At 39.0% G+C, this 24,429-nt stretch overlaps 1 protein-coding gene across 1 annotated transcript in view; it reads left to right on the top strand.

The window, feature by feature from the left end:
- The window catches only part of TTC27 (tetratricopeptide repeat domain 27), an 83,577-nt gene that overhangs the window by 41,576 nt on the left and 17,572 nt on the right, over positions 1–24,429 (top strand). The window contains exons 11-13 of the mRNA XM_084900661.1: positions 6,444–6,539; positions 7,197–7,319; positions 17,680–17,907. Of these exons, the coding sequence (XP_084756787.1) occupies positions 6,444–6,539; positions 7,197–7,319; positions 17,680–17,907 (447 nt within the window). The remainder of the gene's footprint in view (positions 1–6,443; positions 6,540–7,196; positions 7,320–17,679; positions 17,908–24,429) is intronic.

Raw genomic sequence — 24,429 nt, 5'->3', positions numbered from 1 at the left:
TCTTGTTTTCCTTTGTGGTGATAGCAGTTCCTTACGAGTATAAATCCAGATATGAAGCAAATTAATTGAACACATACATTCAAAGAGGCCATCTTACTTATGTCCCAACCAAAAAAAGTTGTGCAAACCAGTTGTCATCATTGTCTTCTGTCATACTGCTTTAACCTAAGTTTAAATAAGCTGAGCTCAGTCATTGAGGGTTAATGAGAGACTATTTTATGTTCATTATTAAAATAATCTTGCTAATGAATGTTATTTAATCTGTTAATTTAAATTATGATGTTCTGCTCCTGTCTGGGTGGTTTTGCCTCTGAGGACAATTACCTAGCAGGGATCTTTTCCTTCACCATTGAATTTCTAGAAGGACATTGCATTGAGTTGGGAATTTGAGATTATAGCCATTTTCTGTCACTAGAGATTGTTCATACTGTAATTTGACTTTTTTAACTGTGGTAAATAGTTAATTGAGATTTCACAATTTTTAAACAAATTTTAAAAAATCTGATTTTGTTGAAATTAAGTGATTTATGCTTTGAAGGAATTGGGATTTTTATGGTTAATTATTGGAGGGAAGAGGACGCAGACCTGGGTGATTGGTACCATTGTGGAGATTATTGCTCTGTGTAGGTTGAAAGATTTCTCTTTTAGAATTTGGTCATTTATATGACTGTTTGTTTCTAAATAATGATTAAGGGCATGTCATAACAAAAGCCTTAATTGGGAAAACTGGCCATAGTAACGTACACTAAGCTTTGTACTTATGTTTGAATAATTTGAGACAGAGATCCTTTAGATTATTTTTATATGGATGGAATGCCATACTCTGTGAGGCATTATGTGTAACATCTGGACTAAGCACATGGTTAGTAATGGCAAAGTGTGTTTTTGCTTTTTTAAACTATGTCACTGTTCCTAATTGTTTTAATTTTAGAAACAATACCTGGTCATTATAAAAAAATGTAAGCAGTACAGAAATGGAAACTAAAAAGAGTTTCTCCCCCTTTGCTTGTCTTCCAATCTCAACAGTTTGTATCCTTCTAGACCTCTTTCTGTTTACAAGTAAACAAGTATGTTTTAACATCTTTGGCCCCTTGAGTGTGGCTCTTCCATTAAATACGATGGCCTGGGTGAGTCTATTTTGAAGAAGTGGCGTTAGAAGAAGTTTAAGTTTAAAAACTTTGGCTCTGAAAAGAAATTTCAATCATTGTATTGTTGATATTTGGCTCTGTTGACTAATGAGTTTGCCCACCACTGGTTTAAGGTATGTTTGCTCTCCTCACCCCCTCACCCCCACCCCCCGCTTAAAAAGACCACCTTCAGATTTAACTACAACCAAGTGCTCGTGAAATTCATAACATTTAGAAGCTGGAAAGAGAAAACGGCAAGTGAAAGGTTGGGACAATGGTCTAGAGGCCATTTACCTAAATTTCTGGGTGTGCGTGAAAGCTTGCAAAGTGCTGTTTTCTCCCTGAGCACATTGTTTACGCCCATGTTCATGAGCATAAACATGCACAATAGTAACTGAGGCTTCACTTTCTTTCAGTCCCATTCTCCTAGGACTCATCCAGTATTCACCACCCTACATTCTTTTCCAGACTATTTGGGTACGTGGCTCACCCTAACGATGTATGGGAAGCTGTGTTCCGCTAAGGGTGGCCAAAACCAACTAACAAACCCCAAATGCTTGAAATAAAAAAAATACTCTTTTGATAAAGCCATATATTCAGAATATTGGCATCGTAGAGATCATGTAGGAAATCTAGGTAAGTGTCATTGTGGTTACCGACCTGCTTGATAAACCTAGAACAGATTCAGGTCACTTCACTTACCAGCTCTGTTTCTCCTGAAGGGACTCCAGTTTATTTGTATAATGGAATTATTCACCGTGTCTGGATGGGATTCTAATTTGTTTGAATATAATGGAATTATTTAAGAATGAGTTACTGGAAATAATTCTACTCTGAAAAATGTAGAGATGTGCTGTAAATATGCCCTCTATTTATAGTAACTTTGCAAATAAAAAAAAAAGTACTTTGAATCTAGTAGGGGAAATATACCCATCACCCTTAGTTTTGTTGGTAGGTGTATCTTTTTTTTTTCAATATATTTTTTTTTTTTATAGAGAGGAAGAGAAAGGAATAGAGAGTTAGAGACATCAATGAGAGAGAATCATTGATCAGCTGCCTCTTGCACACCCCCTACTGGGGATGTGCCCACAACCAAGGCACATGACCTTGACCGGAATCGAACCTGGGACCTTTTAGTCCACAGGCCGACACTATCCACTGAGCCAAACCAGTTTTGGCGGTAGGTGGATCTTATTTTGATGGTTGTTTTGCTTAAAGTGCAGAGAAGTATGTTTTGTGCAGGAGTAAAAATAGGTTAGGATTCTGTTTTTAATCTTTATCATACATATGGCCTAGTCACATTCTTGTGAAGCGGGAGTGTACTTGTATCCGGGCTTATTCATGGGCTCCGGCTCAAATAGGTTTGGTTCCCTGCCCTCTCTCTGCTGTGGTCTTTGCCTTTGGAGAGGATCTGAGACTATCAAGGACACTTACTCTGAGATCATCTAAAAGTATCTTAGAGTATCTGAAATACATAACAAAATTGTTTATTAATAATCATGAAGTGTTTACTGTTTAATATGTTTAAGCTAGATGTAGTAACTACAGCAAACAGAGTGAGTTTTGCTTGAAAATAAAAAGCTTTTCATGTAATTAGGACTTCATAAAAGTAAATTTATTATTATTAGATAAGCATTAGTTCCTTTCTTTCCTTCCAGAGAAAGAAAAAGAATTTGATAAAAAGAAAAGTTTGCCTCTCTTTTGATGAAGTAATTCAGTGAACCTTTTATTTATGTATTGTAACCATATGTATTCAGCCAGAAGTTTTTCTTCTCTTTGCTCCTTCATACAACTAAACAGCTTTGGGCAGAAGCATGCAACCTTTTTGCTATTAAGCTTCTCTGAAGTAAGGCCAGAAAGCTTTAAAAATATTTTGACCAAGATGGTTTAGGAGTGTGGTTATGTCTCAATTTGTTCTGACTGACTTGATGGAATAACATCTTGGATTGTCAAACAAGTGATGTAATGAGTAGCCTCTCATTCTACAGGATATTCTTAGGCTAACCATATATTTCCCACCTACCGTGTTTTCCCGAAAATAAGACATCCTCTGAAAATAAGACCTAGCGCATGGGAAGATAAGACATCCCCTGAAAATAAGACCTAGCGCAACTTTGGGAGAAAAAATTAATATATTAATTTTTTAAATATATGTCTTATTTTCGGGGAAACAGGGTAGTATAATAGAGAGATTTCCCCAATTGAGGAATGATTTCCCTGCTCAGAAACTAGTCTCCTTGTCCTGTACTTTTGCTGGGATATGTTACATTCTTGTCTTTGTCTTCTCTTTTTTTTCTGAGGAAGTTTATATTTGCTACTATTTTCTTTCTCTTTAAAAAAATGTCAGTCTTAAAAATTAACTTTGTAAAAACTTGAAACAATTTCAAACTTACAGAAAAGTTTCAAGTACAGTACAGCTATCTTTTTGGTCTTGAAGTGTTGGAAACTAAGTTGCCAGCATGGTGCACAACCATCTTCAAATTCAAGGACATTCTCCTACATAACCATAGCATGTGTATTAACACCAGAAAACCAACCTTGCCATGTTGTTACTTATAGGGAGCGGTTATAGGGTTAAGCCTCAGACTGACCTGCTGGCAAAGTCGCCAACAAGTCCCAGGTTAGAGGGCACAGTCCTCTAAGCATAATTAAGCTTGATCTTGTGACTACTTCCTAGCCCTTTCCTGGGTAGCTAGTGGACTGTGGGAGGTGCAGCAAGTGCTGCCAAAACAAGTGAAACTCACAAGAACATTGTAACTATGGTGACCACTAGCTTGTTTACCTCTGACTATAAAATAAAGGCTTAGCATGCCATCTGCATCTGTTCTGTGGCCTCAGCCAGGCACCGAAGATCCACCTAGACTAGGGGTGTCGAACTCAATCAGAGAAGGGGCCAAAATCTAAAATCCAGCCTAAATCGCGGGCCGAATGGTTTACTGAACAGTCATAAACTGACAATGTCATAAACTGACAGCGGAGTGCAGTGATGACAGCGCTGTGCGGGCCACATTGCAAGGCCTGGCGGGCTGGATTTGGCCCGCGGGCCTTGTGTTTGACACATGTGACCCAGACCCAGCTTATTCTCTTTGTCTTGTCTTTTCTTTTCTTTTCTTTTTTAAATATATTTTTATTGATTTTTTACAGAGAGGAAGGGAGAGAGATAGAGAGCCAGAAACGTCGATGAGAGAGAAACATTGACAAGTCGCCTCCTACACATCCCCCACTGGGGATGCGCCCGCAACCAACATACATGCCCTTGACCGGATTCGAACCCGGGACCCTTCAGTCCACAGACCGATGCTCTACCACTGAGCCAAACCGGTTTCGGCCTCTTTGTCTTTTCTTTATCCTTTGCTGGTCCTCCCTCAGGCGCGCCGAACCCTTGGCTGTGCTGGCGTGGCCCAGTTACTATCTACTCATGAGACAGGGCTGTGAAAAATAGGGCAAGGAAGTAAAATTTGATTACTATATTATGCAAAAACAGTTACAGTTTAAAAAAACATTTGCTACAAACTGAATGACAAATTAAGAGACAGGTGAAGACGATTATGATAATAGAGCTGCTGTTCACGTGTTTGATTAGGAATTCCAGAATATGTCTGCATTCTCTTAGATGCTGAATATGTGAGTTCTTTTGATGGTTGACCACTTGACCACTGGATAGTGTAGCCTTTGACTTTGCAGTTGGCCCTGGTACCTTTTCTCGGAGTTAGCCCTCTTGGTCATATTGGTCTGCTTCCTGATGTAGCTTCCAGATGTTCAGTTATTCAGTATCCCTGTAGGTCAAGCATGTCAAACTCGTGGCCCACGGGCCTCATGCGGCCCACAATTAATATTTTTGCAGCCCAGCCAATATAATGGTATGTAAGAAATATTTTAATAAAAATTTTGTAACTTAATTTTTACAATATCCTGTTATACATAATTATTAATAACAAACTACAGTGTTCGCTAATGACTGATTACTATAATCGTGTTGCATTCATTTCCCTTACTCGCCTTACACGCAGGTGCACCATTTCTCCACTAATAGTAGCAGCGAATATTTTAGCAGCTGATGGCCACGTTGTTAGTCTTGTACTGACTTGTTTGGTGTGCACAACAGGAAATATTTCACTTTCGGAAAACAAGAAAAATAGATTTATTTGTGTTATGCTTACTAATTTGCGCTGTTATTCAGTGTTTAGTAAGTAAATGTTCAAGAAAAAAATATAGATTTTTATTAAAATGTTTTATTATTTTATGTTAACAGTTACTTATTTCAGCTCTTTGTATTCAGCATGTTTCTATCGAAATATACCTACGTTCCTATGAAAATTGAAGCTTCTGTTTTTTTTGCAGCCCACATAAAGTTAAACCTTGTTTATTTGGCCCCTGTTAGCCTTTGCATTTGACATGGTTGGTGCAGGTATTTCCGTTCCGGTGTGTGTGTGTGTGTGTGTGTGTGTGTGTGTGTGTGTGTGTGTATGTGTGTATGTGTGTGTGTGTGGCGGTTCTTCAGTGCACAAGTGCACACCACTTTTCGCTGTCCTCTGTCCCTTAGGGTGATCTTGCATGAATGAATGTCCTTACAGTTCTGTTGCTGAAGAATAAGAAAGTTCACTTTCTGTGATCAAATAGATCCACCTTTCACTTTCATCTTGTTCATGAGAAAATAGTCCTAAATGAAGTTCTTTTTAAAAATATATATATTTTATTGATTTTTTTACAGAGAGGAAGGGAGAGGGATAGAGAGCCAGAAACATCGATGAGAGAGAAATATCGAACAGCTGCCTCCTGCACACCCCCTACTGGGAATGTGCCCGCAACCAATGTACATGCCCCTGACCGGAATTGAACCCTGGACCCTTCAGTCCAAAGGCCAATGCTCTCTCCACTGAGCCAAAACTATTAGGGCTTAAATTGAGTTCTTTATATAATTTTTCTCGAATTCATAGTAGAGAGTACCATTGTCAATGTGACATTAGGGTTGTGAAATAGATACACTAAAGAACAGTTTTTCTCAGAAAAAGTAAAAGAGCTGATTAATAAGGATAGTTCTTTGAAGTAACTGTTAGAGGAAGTTCTAGTTTTAAAAACATTCTGATAAGTTTTAATGTACATGTTTATTTAAATGTTGATTAAAGTTTTTTTTTAATGTTTAAAGAAATTCAAGAAAAAATTTACACACCCCATCACCTTATCACCATGACTTGTTTTTTATTTTTTTATTTTATTGTTTCTGTGTATACTTTTATAACTTTTACAAGAAGAATCTGTTTAAATTTAAAAGATTTTATATATATGTAGATTCTGATTAGGATTTGTGCTCCTAAGGCTCTTGCAGACCAATTTGAAGACAAGACTACATCTGTATTGGAGCGTCTGAAGATTTTCTATTGCTGTCAAGTACCACCTCACTGGGCCATTCAGGTATTATTGTTTGTCATGGGATATACTTTGCATTTGAAAGATAAATGTATTAGAAAATAATGATATCCAATTTATGTCTGTTCTCAGATATTTCAGTAAAAAGAATTAAAATAGTTGGGTATTGTCCATTACTTCAAATATCTATTTTGATTAAAGTGATATTAGACTTTTAAAACATTTAAAAAAGAATTTAAAACTAGATAAACATAATCCTTGAAATTAAATAATAGGATAACCACAGAAGCTCTGATTTTCAAAATAACATTTTACATTTAAAAGCCCTGTGAGAACTTTCTGCCAAATAAATAATGAACCTTATACCAGGTTATTTACGGAGTGTAAGAGAAAGCATGTATTTCTTACTCTATTGTAAGATATCCATTACTACTTTCCTCTTCTTGAGGATATAAGGCTACCTGTTGTAGCTCCTACCCCCATGTTGGGGTGGAGATTCTGACCTCCTGACCCATTCATTGATCCATAGTTTTAGCACTGAAGGCGATTTAGACACTTGGTCCAATTTCTTAATTTTACAGAGGAGAAAATTATTTTATTGCAAAAGCAGCCCCTTGAATGGCAGATTAGATAAACATGCAAATGAAATGGGAATCTGTCTTTCATAAACAAATGTTCATTATTTTAACTTGATTTTTCTAGCGCCAACTTGCAAGTTTACTCTTTGAGCTGGGATGTACCAGTTCGGCCCTTCAGATATTTGAGAAGCTAGAAATGTGGGAAGATGTTGTCATTTGTTATGAAAGAGCTGGGCAGCATGGGAAGGTATGTAATAGTAACATTCTGTGTGCTGGCAGGAACCTCTGTCTTCAAGCACCTTCTCACTTGGTCTCTTTTTAAGCCTACTTTTGCCAATAGTTCACTTATATCCCTTTTTCTACTTTACCCCCCATCCCCCAATATCTTTTTAATGTTTTCTTTTTAATAATTTCTGTTTATAAGTCTGCATGGATGATATATACTAATAAAGGTATAATATGCTAATTAGACAGGATAGACTGGATGCCTTCTGGACAAAAGCCACAGCGGCTGTGAGGGCTGAGGAGGGTTGGCAGCTGCAGTGGCTGGCAGTGGCAGCAGCAGCGGGGTGATGGGAGCGGCTCCTTTCCCTGATTGGTCCAGTCACCTCCCGCAGAGGGAGACCAGACTATGGCATAAGCCTGCTCCCCATGGGCCTAATGGGACATCCCCTGAGGGCTCCCAGAATGTGAGAATGTGCAGGCTGGGCTGAGGGACCCGCCCCCCTCTAGTGCACAAATTTGTGTGCACCAGGCCTCTAGTATATATATATATAAGAGAAAAGCCTGCCAAAGTTGATACGGTATTTGACATTTAAGAATGAGTTATGAAAGCTTAAAGACATTTCACATTTTTATCTCTTTCCTTTATGATTCTCCTCCTGTAGGACAACTTCACATGGAAAGATTAGGAGTTATTTTCACTGTTCCTGGGTTGTCTGGTGATCAGAGGCTGTGGGTCTGAAGGAAGGTTGTCTAGGAAGGAGAGTGACTGGCTCGATCTTTAGAAGAAAATCCAAAGGTTGTGATGACTACTGGGGCAGAAGAGTTGTTAAGTGTATAAAGTACATTTAATTCCACCTTAAATTCGGTCAGGAGGGGAAATATTGCAGTATTTGCATCTGTTATCTATTGTTTTTCTCCTCATAAATGAACAGGATTTTTAAAAGAATAAGGGGCTCCATACTGTAAATATTTGTTAAAACTGACACATTGAAATTGTGTTGATTTTGGATTAAAATTTTAAGTGACTAAATTTCTATCATAAGTATAGTATGCAAAAAAAAAAAAAAAAAAGTAAAACCCACAAATTGGGTCATTTTTATCTATAGTTAACCTTTCACCATCACCATAAAAAAGAGAAAGTGGTACATGTGTGTCTATTTTGCAAATACTTTCTACAGAGTGTCAATTTTAGACTAGTAGTAGAAGTTCCGTTCTTTTCACTAATCACTAATGGCAGTGGAGGTTTTGAGTTGTATTGACTGATGGAGAAACTAGTTTGGAAGTATAATTTTACTGTGAGAAGATTATGTAATTACTAGGGGCCTGATGCATAAAATTAGTGCACTGGGAAGGAGTCCCTCAGCCCAGCCTGCCCCTTCTCACATACTGGGAGCCCTCAGGGGATGTTCTACTGATGGCTTAGGCCCGCTCCCCATTGGGCAGTCTGGCTTCCCTTTGTGGGAGGTGACTGGACTGATCAGGAGAAGGCGCCAGCCCCATCACCGCTGCTGCAGCCACTGCCAGTCACCACTGCTGCCAAGGTATTTTCATCAACACAGACTCCAGTCTCTTCATCACCAAAAAATGACAACTTTCTTTAAGCATTTTCAAGATGTGTCTTTCATAGGATAATTTCTTTCTTTCTTTTTTTTTTTTATCCTCACCTGAGGATATGTTTCCTTTGATTTTTTCCCCCTTCCCTCCAATCCCAGGCTCCGCCCCTGCCCAAGCCTAAAGCCTCTGCCCAATGGCCGGCTGGGAGTGACCTGGGTGCTGAGGACGTTTCCAGTACCCAAGTATGTATGTAAATTAACTGCCATCTTTGTTGGGTTAATTTGCATACTCACTCTGATTGGCTGTGGGAGTAGCGGAGGTATGGTCAATTTACATGTTTCTCTATTATTAGGTAAGATAATGTTCCCATCCTCGGAAAGAGCTTCTTAATTACCCATTCCAGTTCCCTATTTTTCCACATAAAGAAGGGGGTCTTGAATAACTTGCCTCAGGTCACAAGGCCAGTTATTGATCATTAACTTGAGAGGTTGCATGCACAGTGGTTAAAAGCGCAGCTCTAGACCCAGGTTATCTTGATTCAAATGCTAGACTTGGCACATGCTAGCCATGTGATTTTGGGCAAGTTACCCCCATGCCTCAGGTTTCTCATGTAGAGGCACATAATATATAACCTTATAGGTTTTCATGACATATTTATGTAAAATAAATATAATTGTGCTTTCCTCATGGTGCTACATGAGTGTTTGCTGCTATTACTGCTGCGATCTTAGACACATTTTTTCACATTTTAACATCTCTGAATTTGGAATGTATCTAACACTTGATGGTACCTCCCAATTGCTATCAGTGAGGTGGCCATGGCCAGGCTGTCATTGTCTGTGCTAGTACAAGCCCAGTTGTGGCCATATTTCATACCTTCACTTTGATTGCATGTGCATGGTGTCAGTGCTACCTGGGTTGGATGTAATTGCCATTTTAAATATTTTCAGAAAGATCCCATTATGAGTTGGCATTGAGACAAAAAGTTATTGAACACACAGGAAAGGAGAGAAGCAAAGTAAGAAATGTAAATTTGATATTAGGGAAGTAAACATTTGTTATTGGAGAGATCATCACAATTCCATTTACTTTTCCTTAAAAACAACAAAGTGCTTTGTGGAAGCTGAGGAAAGAAGGTACCTCAAAATAAGTGAATCTTATTCTGTACCGTTATGTATATAAAGAAAGGCTGCCATTTATAATGTCAAGCAATATACTGAATGAAGGCAGGAAAAATTGCCAAATTTATTTGAATAGATTGAAAAAATATCAAAGCAGTGAGAGGTTGATGTGATTCATTCAAGGCATTATGTCATAATTTAATTGAAAGCATTTTTTCTTTATTAAGAGTTAGTCCTATAATTGATGGCATCCGAAATTTGATGAGATGTAGTGTCATGTTTCTTCAGGGACTTAAAAAAATTCAGGGTCCATTGTCTGGCACTGAAGTAATACTCGGATGTCTGTGTAACAAAGGAATGAATATCTTGACCCTACTAGTCTGATGTACTTTCCATTACATCATTCTTCAATATGCGAGTCTTTTACATTGGTCAGTAAACATAAATAATACTGTCTATAAAAATATTGTGGTTCTTTGAAGTAATTAAGCAAGTTGGTGAATCACAAATACCCAAAACCCATTTTGAAATATTACATTTATTTAATTATTTTTAGAAAGTATGGAAAGTAGAGACTTTCTCTAACTGTAGAAGCAAACATAATTAATCTATCCTTTTCAGATAACAGATTTGACTATGTACTCAAAGTAATTGTGGCATTGTTTTTTTTTAAATTTGCACATGTTTTTAACACCTTAAGAGATGTCATAATAATGATAAATTTCTATGTTTATAATTATTCTAGAAAATTTGCGTATTTTAATTTTTAGGAATATATAATTATTTACTTTGTTTTAAGTCTTTTGTGAGTTACAGCCAAACATTTCTCAAAATCTTGATTTTAAAGTTTGATTTTAGCATTTTATTTGCCACATAAAAAACTTCCCTTACCTGTTTGTTTGTTGTATGCTGTATTAGCAGATCAGTTTAACCATAAGACCCTAAATAGTTTTGCTTCAAGTTGGAAGCAAAAGTTTTATTTCTAAAACAGCTGATATTCTTTTAGTATTTGGTCACGTGCCAGTAGTTGTCACTACAATCCAATTTTAATGATCGAATTTTAGTACTTATGGCATAATTTCTTTTTAAAGGGCAAGTTCGGAAAAGTACCTAATTCTAATCATCGTGTTCTGCATGACTTGCCTGCATTTTTTCACCTGCTATTGTAGGGTCTCAGAATTTCTAATTTAGAAACTACCTGCGGAGATTCTCATTATTTAATGACCATTGGCAAAATAGCGAAGGCTAATTCTGCTTGACCTTGGGATCAGACCTGGCTCTCGTCTGTTAGCATTTAATTTTTAAAGTTATCTGGCACACTATAGCAGTTTCCCCAACATGTGGGCAGCTTATTTTGTTGAGCAAATTTGGTCCCTAAATGAAAGACAAAGAGTGCACTGGCTGGCGTGAAGAGGGTGGAGGGAGAAGGGTTGGGACCTCTCTTGTTCTTAACAAATAAGGTTTACCTGCGATTATGTAGTTTTTTTCTTCCAATACACTATATTTGCACATCATTGTCCCAATGGGCTCTTAAATATTGTTCTTGAGGTTGTAAGTAAATGTTTTTAACCTTTAACATTTTTAACAGCTGGGATTCTTTTAGCAGTTGGTTTGGGTTTTTTGCTTTTTCTTCTTCTTAGATAGTTTTTTATATGATTGAAAGGATTTCTCACAAGTTATTTTCCCACACTTCAGAGTGATCTTCCTAAAAGACTAATCTGATCATGTCATTCCCACAGTCTTTAGTAACTTCCCTTTGTCTCCAGGATTAAGTCTGAGCTCTTTAGCAGGACTGGAAGTCTTTTATACAAAGTATGCCCTTCAATCACAATGAGATGAAATTAGAAATCAATAACAGAATAAAATTTGAGGAAGTCACTAATCTATAGAAATTAACACACTCCTGAAAAACCAATAGGTCAAAAAAGAAATTACAGGGAAATTAAAAACAATTAAATTACGTAAGTATTTGTAATTTATGGGATGAAGTGAAAACAATTCTTAGAGGAAAATTTGTAGCTATACATGCCTATATTGAAAAAGGTGAAAGATTTCAAATCAATCACCAAATCTTCCACCATAAAAACTAGAAAAAGAAGAGTAAACCAAAAGTTGGTTCTCTATACTCCCAAGTACTAAACTCAGAAATAAAAGAGGAGAAATTACTACAGAAATAAAAAGGATTATAAGAAAATACTATACTCCACAGGTATTCCATACTTAAAATAGGACCTGAAACACAGAATATCAACTAATACCCTAAAAACATTTGCAGAATAAAAAACTACCATTCTACAAATATTTATTCTACTTCTAATTGGACTGTATTATAGACCATGAAGATTCAGAGTCCAAAAAACATATAGCACAGACCTAATATTTGCAACCTTTGTCAAAGAAAACAAAGATTACAAATGGAAGATGATTCGTAATCATGAGAAACTTTACATTTGGAAATGCTGAGGTACTGAGGATTTCAGATGCTTCCTCCACCAGGTACCTACCTAAACACTAGTAAGAATAAAGAAAATAGAAAGTGAGTGGTATGCAATTTCTGGTTACCAAACAGCATCATTTCCAGATATTTTATCTACTGGAAGACAATTCTGGGGGGCCTGAGTGGGGCAGCTTCTAAAGTCAGAAACACCAGAGCAGTGAGTTGGTCTGAACTGGCCTCTTTGTCCCTCAGATTCCCATCCCACATTTTTCTGTTAGAAGTCAATTCTTTCTCCTAGAGATCTTCCACTTTGTCCTGCCAAAGAATTATCTTTCCCAAGGGGCAATGCTTGCAGGCAATATATTTCTTCCTTCAATTAGTTACATTGCATTCCTCAGTCTTCTTCACTCTTTCCAAAAGCTCTCCTACCTCCTCCACTTACCCACTCAATTTACATAATTTATTATCCAATAAAACATTGCAAAAGATGTGCTCACTGAACATTAATAAAGCATAAGGGCTTGTAATGTCACTTTTGCAATATTAAATATGGGAGGCCTGAAACCTTCACAGAATGAAAAAGCTTTGGTATTTATGGCTATGGGTTGCTACTTCCCTATGGGAAAATATAGATGTGTATCCTTATAGGCCGCAAGAAATTTGTCACCTAAATGTCTTTTCAATGGGACAAAAATACATTCCCAAACATACAGAGTCATACCTACCTAGGCAACTGCAATGAATCTGAAGTGCTTGGAAGAATCTTGTCAGCTGCAAACCCCAAAGACCACTTCCCTGTGCACACATATATATTACACATGTAGGCTGTTTCAACAATCTGTTTTATTTTGCAATTGTATGCAACTAATTTTATTCGTAATACAAGTTTGTGGCAATGACTACACATAGTGAATCTAAGTATAACATTAAGTCAACCAAGACTTAAGCAGAACCTACAATTATGGCTAGAATGAATTACCCTCAACTTACTTTACCTGAGAAAGTTTCTGCTCACAGCGAGGGTCACATACTCAAATGCCCAGAGGTCCTTGCTGAGAATGAATGAAGCAAGCTGGTAGTGAGCATAGAAAAGAGGAGCCGCGGCTCAACTCCAATGAATTAATACAATAATGTGGGGATTTGACCAGTGTTTCCACATCATTTGATTCTGTGAGAGATGCCAAGAAATCTAGATTTTTAAATAAAACAGCCTAAAAATGTCTACTCTAATTTTTTTCAAAACATTGTGTAAGCCAAACAAAATACCTCTTACAACTTCAGACCTAGAGCATTAAATTCCCATCTCATAGTGGACACCAATTGTTTTTTTCCTGCTCAGCATCCCTTCACTGATTGTGTGATAACAGAACTTCTCTTCCCTGGGGACAGCCCTTTCCATGTGGTTCCATCAGAGAAGAGGACACATGACTCAGGCCCTTCAGGCTTTGGTGGAACCTTTCTGGTAGAGCCTTGAATGGACTGTGTGTTCGCATTGGGATTACGAAACTTGGGCTTCCTGGGCTCTTCTTGTTTGCTCACGGAGAGCTACAAAGGCGTGATGACATTGTCTCAGCCCCTGGATACAGCTACCATGATAGGTCTATAAGAATTTTCAGATGCATGAATCAATAAGTCACTCCCCCCCCCCCTTTTTCTTTTCTTTTTTTTTTTTTTTTTTTTTTGCCTAAGCTATGTTGGTTCTCTTACAACCAAAACACATCCGTAGAAAACTGTTACATAATCCATGCTACAGGCTTCCAACCATAAGATCTGTGAGGACGTAGGTGTCTTTAGTCCGAAAGGCATTTCAAATGCCAAAGACTAGCGTTTCCACATCATTTGATTCTTTAAGAGATGCCAGGAAATCTAGATTTACTCACTGTAGGCCCTTCTCGGCTGTGATTTGTGCTTGATTTTGTGAATTAGCAGAAGGAACTGAAAATTCTAGTGTATGGTAAGAGTGGCGCTCATCTGACTTTGCTCTGGTCAGTAGATAGAAATTGGGAATGGGCAAACCAACAACTGTAAGAAGCCCTCCAGGCGAAGCATGAAGGTGGGAAATGAGCTCTAGACCCAAAGGTGGTACTGACTAGAGAGAGCCGTGGAGGACTACAGAAATGACAGGGCAGAGGTTTGTTCCGAGGGGACAGGACAATGGTCAGGCTAAGAATGTAACGGAGTGCTAATAGTCAGATTTGTGCACCTGACAATAGCTTTAGGCTTTAAAAAAATGTGCGTGTATCTGTGAGGGTGCATGCGCGCGAGCTTGCTCACACATGCTGCTAAATCACCAACTTAGGGCACATTTTCTAGTTCCAACCTTCTTCCCTGAAGCAGGAAGCAAAGATGGATTCTGTTTGTTGCTGTAGTAGAGGCTAGTTCTCAGAGACAGAGACTGCCCACTGGAAAGGTGACCAGCCTCAGCACAGAGGAAAGGATGACAGGACAGAGTCAGGGAACACCAGAGCACCTCTACTCTTATGGCGCCAGGACAATCCTTCTAGCGGGAAGCAGTCTCAATTCTTGTTCTAGGAACAGCAACCGAGAGGCGAAAAGTACAAAACACTTCATCCCCAGCTAGGCTTCTTCCATGTGCGGTGCCTGGTCCTGTTAGCTCTCTCACTCAGCCAGCTGTTCACTAACTGCTTCGTACATTTATCTGTGTGACAGCACCATGCTCTGGGGCTTGATTTTTCAAAGGCTACCTAACATAAATATTCTGTCCAAGATAAAACACAATAGTTAAAAACAGGCACACTTATCCCCTTAGCTGAGCATCTCCTATTTGTATTACCAATTTTATAGCATATTTTCAGTTATTTTGCTCATTCAGGTGAAACTGACAGGTTTTAACATACAAAAGGAATACCTAATTTTTTGAGGGTTAACAACAATCATGATGGAAGGCAGGTGAGGGGAAAGGAAGACCTGAGTTCAGATTCCAAACTCTGCAACTCAGCACAGCTAAAACAACTCACACTTCTGTAAGTTGTTATAAATAATATACGACAATGACAGAATAATTCTGTAGAGAACATAGTATATTAGAGGCACTCACACTGCACTGTAATAAGGAAGTGGAGGCTGGGAAATTGCAGTGGTACTGGCTGTCATAGGAGCACACGGAACACCACCAACTCTGAGAGGGAGGCACCGGAAAAACTCACTGTAGGAAGTAACCAGCAAGGAGGAACCTGAAGAAATAGAAGGAGTTCGCTGGAAGACAAGTTCTAGACAGACAACAGCATGTGCAAAGGTCCTGAGGTGAAGCAATGCTGCAGAATCAGTGGTTTCGTCCTGCTGAAACTTTGGGCACCTGCATGAGCGAGTACACAAGGGCTGCAGCGGAGATGAAAGGAGTAGGGGGATAATGCAGTTGGCACTGTAAGCGGGAGTTAGATCATCAAGTGGTGTGTGTTGTTTGCCACATAAAAGTGTCAGTCCTTTCACATTTGTTTTACAGCCTAACGTGTAGTGTATCCTGGAGAACGTTCTGTGTACACTCGAGAAAAATTCGTATTCCGTTGTTGGGTGGAATATCTTTTAGATGTCTGTTAGATTTAGTTGGTTTATAGCATTGTTCACGCCTTCTGTTTCTATCCTCTGTATAGTTGTTCTGAAAGTTGGATATAGAAGTCTCCAAATATTGTTGTTGAATTCAGGATTTCTCCCTTCAGATCTGTCAGGTTTTGCTTCATGTAATTTGGGGGATCTGTTATTAAGTGATTGTATACACTTATGGTTATCATATCTTCTGGATGGAGTGAACATTTATCATTAAAATATGCTTTTCTTTGTTCTAGTAACAATTTTTGTCTTAAGGTATATCTTGTCTGATATTAGTCTAGGGCCAAGCATGTCAAACTCACAGCCCATAGGTCACGAGTTTGACATGCTTGGCACTCCAGCTCTTGGTTTCTGTTTACATGATGCATCTTCCTTTTTTTTTTTTTTTTTTTAAACACTTTAAGCTGGTTTGTTTTTCTGAATCTAATGTATGTCTCTTGTAAATAACATTAAGGATCATTTTTAAATCTTTTCTGCCAATCTGCCTTGGATTGGAATGTTTAATCCCCTTACATTTAATTACTGATAATTCAGGATGTATGATGGTCATTTTGTTATTTGTTTTCTGTATTAGTCATATGTCTTTTTTATTTCCCTATTACTGCCTTCTTCTTTGCTAAGTGGATATTTTCTAGTGTACCATTTTAATTCCCTTGTCATTTCTTTTACTGTTGTTTTGAGTTATTTTATTAGTCATTTTACTAGAGGTTATTCACAATAGCAGATTTAAGTGTCTGTAAAGCCTGTCATCTGGGGTTTCTAATAATTGCTTTTCCCCCATGTAAGGGTCATGCTTTATTGTTTCTTCACATGTTTTTGTAATTTTTTTAATTGAAAATTGGACACTTAATATGTGGCAACTCTGGAAGTCAAGATGTTGCTATTTGGATTTTGTTTGGTGATATTTCTTGACAAATCCTGTAAAATACAAGTAAGGGAAAAAGTAAGTCTATAGGTGTCATTATGGAAAAAATAATAAATAATAATACAAAATAGACTGCGTTTCATATTGATTAGCTTAATGGCCACTTGTGATGTGAGAAAGGTGAGGTGATACAATAATAACTGTAAATGAATATTGGTAAATTGGAGATGCACATGAGTATCATTAAAAAAATAATAAAATGATGTATCTAGTATAGCTAAAAGACAAATAGAGGAAATAAGACGAATGACTAAAACGCACTTGAGTAACCCAATCAGATGCCTTACCTTTCACATGGAACTGGTGAATCTGAAGTCATCTGTACACAATTCAGCAGTCCTACAGAAAATGAATATTTGTGATTAGTTATCTAATCTAGTTTCAGTGCCATGCTGCCGAGAGAATGCCTTCATCTACACTGGGAGATCATTTCCGCAAAAATCCTGCTGTGGCTGCAGTCTGTTACATAATTTGGTTGAATATATCTATATTTATTTATATATAAATTTTTATATGTAAATAGAGAGAATGTGACCTTACAGAGTTAGCGTTAGATACATTAATAACTATTATATTATCTGCAAATAAGGGAATTATATGGATAATATTTTAAAACTTCATATTTATTTTGGTTATTTTCTTACTCAGCCTGTGTTCTAAATGCATGAACTAACCTGGTCACCTTAAACATTGAAAATGAAGTTTTGGATCATGTGAGTTAAAAGATGTTTACCTTTAAACCATGAAAGCAACTTAGTCATTTCTGTTGTGTTTCTAGGCAGAAGAAATCCTTCGGCAAGAGCTGGAGAAAAAGGAAACGCCCAGTCTGTACTGCCTGCTTGGCGATGTCCTCCGTGACCACCGCTGCTACGACAAGGCCTGGGAGCTGTCCCGCCACCGCAGCGCCCGCGCTCAGCGCTCCAAGGGCCTCCTCCACCTGCGCAACAAGGAGCTCACGGAGTGCGTGCAGTGCTTTGAGCGCTCGGTGCAGATCAACCCCATGCAGGTCAGGCAGCTCAGGAAACCCCATCTGCTCTCGGCACTAACGGTTTTCTTTCTTCCTTTCTTTTCTGTTTTTTGTCCTCACCGGAGGATATTTCCATTGATTTTTAGGGAGAGTGGGAGAGAGAGGGAAAGACAGAGAGAAACAGCGATGTGAGAGAAACACATCGATTGGTTGCCTCCTGCATGAGCCCCGGACTGGGGAGGAGCCTGCAACCTAGGCACCTGCCCTTGACCCGAATCAAACCTGAGACCCTTTGGTCCACAGGCCGCTGCTCTGTCCACTGAGCCAAACTGGCTAGAGCCTAACAGTTTTCTTTGATTTACACTCTTCCTGAACGAGTACCCTCTTTCTGCCCTACTGGCTGGTGAGCTTGTCTTTGACTGCTAAGAACTTCATCTCGGATACACTTTTTGCTTGTGAGCAAAAGTGGACTCTCTGTTGTGTTGTTGTTGTTTTTTTATTGACTTTCTGTTCATTTTGTTAGTGTTGTTATTCCTGCTTAAGGCAAATATAGCTGTTAAAATTAAGTCCCATTTTGAAAAGATACATTAGAAAGGAAATGAATCAAAACTACAGACAGTATAGGATTCTGCAAGTAACTGGTGAAATCAATAAATGAAAGAAAAACTTTCGTATAAATAAAATAGGATAACAGAATGGATCGCTGATCATCATAAGAAGAAATGTTACCAAGCATTTACTATGAGCCGGGTGCCTCACTGGACATTTGGCCAGTATTTGAACCTGCATAGTCTGCCTCCGGAACCTGCACTTCTTTTTTTTTAAAATTGTGGTAAAAAGCTTTTCACAAAAATTTTTCATTTCGACCATTTCTCAGTGTAAAGTTCAGTAGTGTGAAGTGTGTTCACATTGTTGTGTGAGCATTTCCACCATCCATCTGCATGTTTTTATCTTGCAAAGCAATGACTTCCTATCCACCTGCCCCTCTAGTTGCTGACAACCATTCTGCTTTCTGCCTCTGAATTTGACTACTCTTAAGTACCTCGTATAAGTGGAGTCATAGACTATATTTATCCTCAAGAATCATCCATGTTGTAACATGTGTCAGAATTTCCTTCCTTTTTAAGGCCGAATTCCATTGTATGTGTGTATGTACCACATTTGTTTTTCCATTCGTCTGTCAACGGACAGTTACTTGAGTTGCTTCAACCTCTTGACTTTTGTGAATAATGCTCCTGTGTACGTGAGTATGCACAAATGGCCATTTTAGAACATAGTAAACTCAGAGCATGTCTTTTACATAGAAAAAATATCAGAAGTACATTTTTTATGATGCTTACTTTCCTCATCTGAATGGTAAGTATCTTCCAAATCAGGTGGCTGGGAAAAGCCTCTTGGTACTCCCTTGAATATTTTAGGCACATCCCTGCCTCACAGATATAGCATTGTTCTTCCTTTGCCTGGAATGTTCTTCTGGGCATCTGTATACCTTGCTCCGTAGCCTCATTCAGGTCTTTGATCAAATGACTTTTCTCAGAGAGGCCTTCCACGATGATTCTATTTCAAATCATCTCCCCCTGACACTCCTTAATTTCCTTCCCTGCTTTGTTTTTCTTCATGGCACTTAGAACCTTCTAATATTATAGCTTACATAAAAAATTATGTGTATCCTCCACCTGCAGCAAGTCCCATGAAGGCAGAAGTTCTTATCTGTAAGTTTTAATTTATTTCTGTAGTGCTGTAACAGTCTATCACATACTGGATAGTCAATAAATATTTGACTGAATAGATAATATTTTTAACCAATCGTTCTGTCAATTATATACTGATTGTTTGCTGTGCACACAGCGTTGAACCAAAAGATAAAGCAGTAGCAACAGATCACCATATAGTTCTGTTTGTACCTTCTGGTACAGTCTAGTGAAATGAACACAGATAAAACCGGCCAATTACACAAGGCGTCAGAGAAAGACCAAGTGAATTATTTATAAAGCACTAGTTATATAGAAGCCAAAGAGAATATTTCTGCCCCTGGGAGACATTGGAGAGGATGTTGAACTTGGCTTTGAAGGACAAATAGTACTTAAAGAGGCCAGGGGAGGGGCAGGGGTGGGAGCTTTCCAGGCAGGTGAGCAGTCTGAACAAAGCCTAGACACAGAACAAGAAGGAAGGGGTGTGTGTCTTGCAGGAGAGGAGGGGTGAGTGAACAGGCTGGTTTTTTAGAGTCAGAGGGAATAGAGCAGTTCCAGTGGGAAAGCTAGCCTGGAGCCAGATTACGAAAGGTCTTAAATGGGACTTTTCATTTGGCAGATAGGGGCCAAGGAGGGGTTGGTTTGTGTTTGGCTTCGTCTTTGAGGAAGGAATGCGGTGCGCATGGAGGTAATTTGGGAATATGGCTTTGGGGCTCGGGGTAGCAGGGCTAGGGAACTAGCAGCAGTCTGGCACGGCCGCGTCAGTGTGGCAGGGCAGCAGGAAAGAAGGGATGGATGTGAGGGAATGTGCAAGGCAGGACGTGACAGGACTTACCCGTCCCATTATATAATTTTGAATTAATTACTCAGCGAGACAGAAAATGACAATTGTTTAAAGCAGTACAAACAGATGTTATGTGAGGGTGTTTTGCAGTGTGGCATATGGATCCAATTGCGGCAGGCCGTGAGCATGCCAGAATGTGCAGCCATTTGATCTGCAGTTGTACAGACTACCGCAGAGGCAGACACTGCAGACTGCCCTAGCTGGGGTCCAAGTGTGAACTGTCTCTGAGGAAGGCAGCTCTATGTGCTGTTCCCTCCTGTAAGTCCTGGGATAAAAGGAAAACAGAAAAAAAAACGGAATTCCACCCTCTTTTCTCACACTTAAACCAATGCAATTAGGTTTAATAACAAAATTTAGGCAAAATGAGAGTGATGTTTGAATGGCTCTTGTGCATCATAACTACTTTCTGAAATCAAAGGGGTATTAAAATGCCATCTAAGTGCATCATCTCTGCTTCTATGGCCATTTGTTAGATGTACCTACCATTTACAGCATTCATGCTTTGGAGATTACTGTCTGTCGTTCACTTATAAATTCATCAGAAACATGTCAGTGACATGGTATTAGAATGTTCAAGGAACTGATTAGCATGTATGAGTACCTAAGAAAAAGTAACATTAATTCTGTAATATATTGCAGAAATGTGCAGATGACACAAATGTATAGCTTCATGAATGTTCTTTTTGTTAGTTTTAAATGTTCAGGTAATCAGCATTAAAATTTTTTAATTTTAATGTACAGTATTTTTATTTTTCAAAAATAATTTTAGTTTTTTTTTTATATTTTTAAATATATTTTATTGATTTTACACAGAGAGGAATTGAGAGGGACAGAGAGTTAGAAACGTCGATGAGAGAGAAACATCGACCAGCTGCCTCTTGCACCACCACCCCCCCCCCCCCCCAGGGGATGTGCCGGCAACCAAGGTACATGCCCTTGACCGGAATTGAACCCGGGACCTTTCAGTCTGCAGGCCAACGCTCTATCCACTGAGCCAAACCGGTCCCGGCTAATTTTAGTTTTGAAAATAGTTTTCAAATCTTATAGAGCCCTAATATAGTAAAACCAGTTTTTTGGTCAGTAACTTGTTGGCCAATAAAGTCTTTTTTAAGTCATATATTTTAAATTATTTTTAATGTCTCATTTCACTTTCAGAATATTGCGGCTTGAACAGTACATCATGTGGTTGCCTGACTACGGGCTATCGAGGGCCTGCTGTGTACCGGGCACGGCAGTGGGACTGAATTAGGCTGCGTCAGCCTATCAGCAGAGAGCAGAGCGTTCCTGCCGGGAGTGATAGGGACAGAGCTCCATGGTGGGGAGCCTAAAATGCCTTTCTTCTGGGTTATCTGACTCTCTGGATGTGGGAGTCTGTTGTGGTTTTGAATAAGAGAGTGGATGATATGACGAGCAGTACTCAGGAAGTTTAAATAAAGAATGAGATCATGGGTGAGTGACTAGTGGCTTTAGCAGTGAGAATGGAAAGGGAGCACGGGTTGAAGCCTCATTGCAAAGGGACGTTTTCTGGGCCGTATTCACTGAGCTGGTAGGACCGAGATTCCAAGAGGATGTCAGTTTTCTCAGTTTTCTTGTTAAAAAGGAAATGTCCCCGTTGATAGATACAGAGATTTCAAGAGGAAGGGAAAGTACATATGTACATGGGACGGTGCTGTGACTTTGCGTGCTGACTCTGAGGAGGTGTAGCTGTGTCTACTAGTAAGGAAAGCTGCCTGAGAGATACTTCACTGGACATAGAAACCTGAAGCCCATAGTGAGGCCAGAACACAGCTTCCAGACCCGGCTTTTCTGCCGAGTAAGGTGAAGCCATGCAAGTGAATGGATTCTTTACAGAAAACTGTTGGTTTTCTCTTCCAGCACTCAGCTCTGGACATCCCAGCCGTGGAGGAAGGGAGAAGGAAGAGCACCAGTGAAACAGCACTCACACAGAATACTCCAGGGTTCTGATCAGAGAGACGGAAGGAAACCAAGGAAGGGATTCATGGGAACTTTAGGAAGATAGTCAATGTTTTGGGACGACCCAGCACATGACAGGGAGTAAGTCTCTGCAAGACCAGGGAATTTTAGAGAAACTGAGGCAGCTCTTCCCAGCCTATTCTCACATAAGATCAGACTGCTATCATACTCCATGGCTTTAATTACCCCGGGAGCTAACATTCTCTCTTGATTTGTAGGGATTAACTTTATCTTTCATTTAATGTTGGAAAGAAGAAGGTATTATTCGAACTAGAGTTCCATGGTTTCTGTTGTGAATGTGTATTAGTTGTGGTGGGAAGACTCAAGGAGAGGGGAGCTTACATTCCACTGGAGAAGACAGAGTGAACATGTGTGAATAATATGTAGAGAAAAAAGAGATTCTTTCCTTTGTGTTCTTCATCTCTCATATTGGTAAGCAATAAAAAATGAAACTCTTAAGGTCTAACTTGCATAACTGCCAAGAAACACAAGCCCTGGGATAACATCTGGGCCGTGGCTGTGACTGGGAGGTGGAAAGAGGGCAGGAGCTCTGCTGCCATGGGCCAGATTCTGAATCCCCGTAATCCCAAGGACTATGACGTAGGCGAGTCACTTCATTTTCTGGGCTCCAGTGTCCTCATTTGTAAAGTGGAGGTTGTAATCCCTATCCCAGTTTTCCGCTGGGAAAATGAGAGCTAAGCTATGTAAAGTATCCCACTCAGTGCTCGGTCATAGATGTTACAGAGTGGGATTTTCCCATCCTGCTTGTAGTGTGGTAGTAATGGTGGTAGAAAAATCTTTGTTGCCTCTTTCTCTGCAGCCTAAAAATAGGGATATTTTTCTAACAGGAGAGTCTCAAATGCGCATGACAGACCAGCACCTATAATAGTTCACATTGTGCATTCTCTGGGCGGGGGGAAATGTAAAAACCAGAATAACCAAATCTAGAACAGGAATAAGAGGAGGGCATTAAACAATTAATGGCCTGTCTAGTAAAATAAAAATGCGTGCATAAAATTTCTCTGATCTTTTGGTTTAAAGGAAGACACTGCAAGAAAGAGAGAGTTAGAGAGAGAGAGAAAGAGAGAGAGAAGAGAGAGAGAGAGCGAGAGAGAGAGAGAGAGAGAGAGGGAAAGAGAAAAGCTGGTAGGTTAAGATTTTTTTTTAGGGAAAATAACTTGGGACTTAGTAAATGAGAAATCTGGTTACAAAAGAGTTGGTGGTAGACATTAAAAAAAACAAACAAAAAACCATGAGTATGCAGCATCACTTTAGGAAAAGCTACTACCAAAGAACATTGATTATCATTCTTGGATTCAGTGTGGGTCATTTTCTGTTTGATCAAACCACATTCAACAACTGATCTGTGTGTGGGATCATGGGAATGTGTCAGGGATGTATAAAGGAGAGAAAGGAGTGTGAAGCTTGGCTTTAGGACTCCATTAAAACATGTAAACTTTATTATATGTGACATCAGAAAAATTCAGTCAGTCAGTCCTGTAAGGAAAATTAGCAAATAGTGTGTGAAGAAACTGATGATTCATTCTGCTTAGAAACCTTGGAGTAAGGAATTTTGAGTAGTAGGCTCAAAATGTAAGAAAGGAAATTGAAATATGTAAACAGATGGCACCTTTTGCAGATGTGCTTTAAGTGCCCTTGTAAAAAATTAACCTTTTAATTATAAAACTAATCCACCCATTGTGTAGCGGTGCTTAGTATTTCCTAGCCTACTGAGTGGCACGCTTTAATTCCCACTTTAATTATCGAGGGCTCGTAAGCATTGTAGTCACTCTCTTCATCACACGAATCTCACACCAGGAACCGGGACCCATTGTTTGGCTTTGGGCAAATTACTTCCTTTCTAGGCCTCGATTTCCTTTTTGAATGGATTCCTAAGGCCTCTGATTGAACAGATCCCCCTCTAGCTCCTCAAACCTGCGATTCTAATTCTAATCTCCTTGTATGACCAGTGTACTTGTGTTGCCACTAGATGGCACTATTGCAGCTTTGAACCCTGTCACCTCTGGGTTTTCAGAATCTGGGGTCCCAAGG

This window comes from Pipistrellus hanaki (genome assembly GCF_964339955.1).
Source record: "Pipistrellus hanaki genome assembly, chromosome: 12".
NCBI lineage: Eukaryota > Metazoa > Chordata > Mammalia > Chiroptera > Vespertilionidae > Pipistrellus > Pipistrellus hanaki.
Note: the sequence above shows the minus strand (reverse complement) of the source record. Positions and strands in the feature narration are given on the sequence as shown.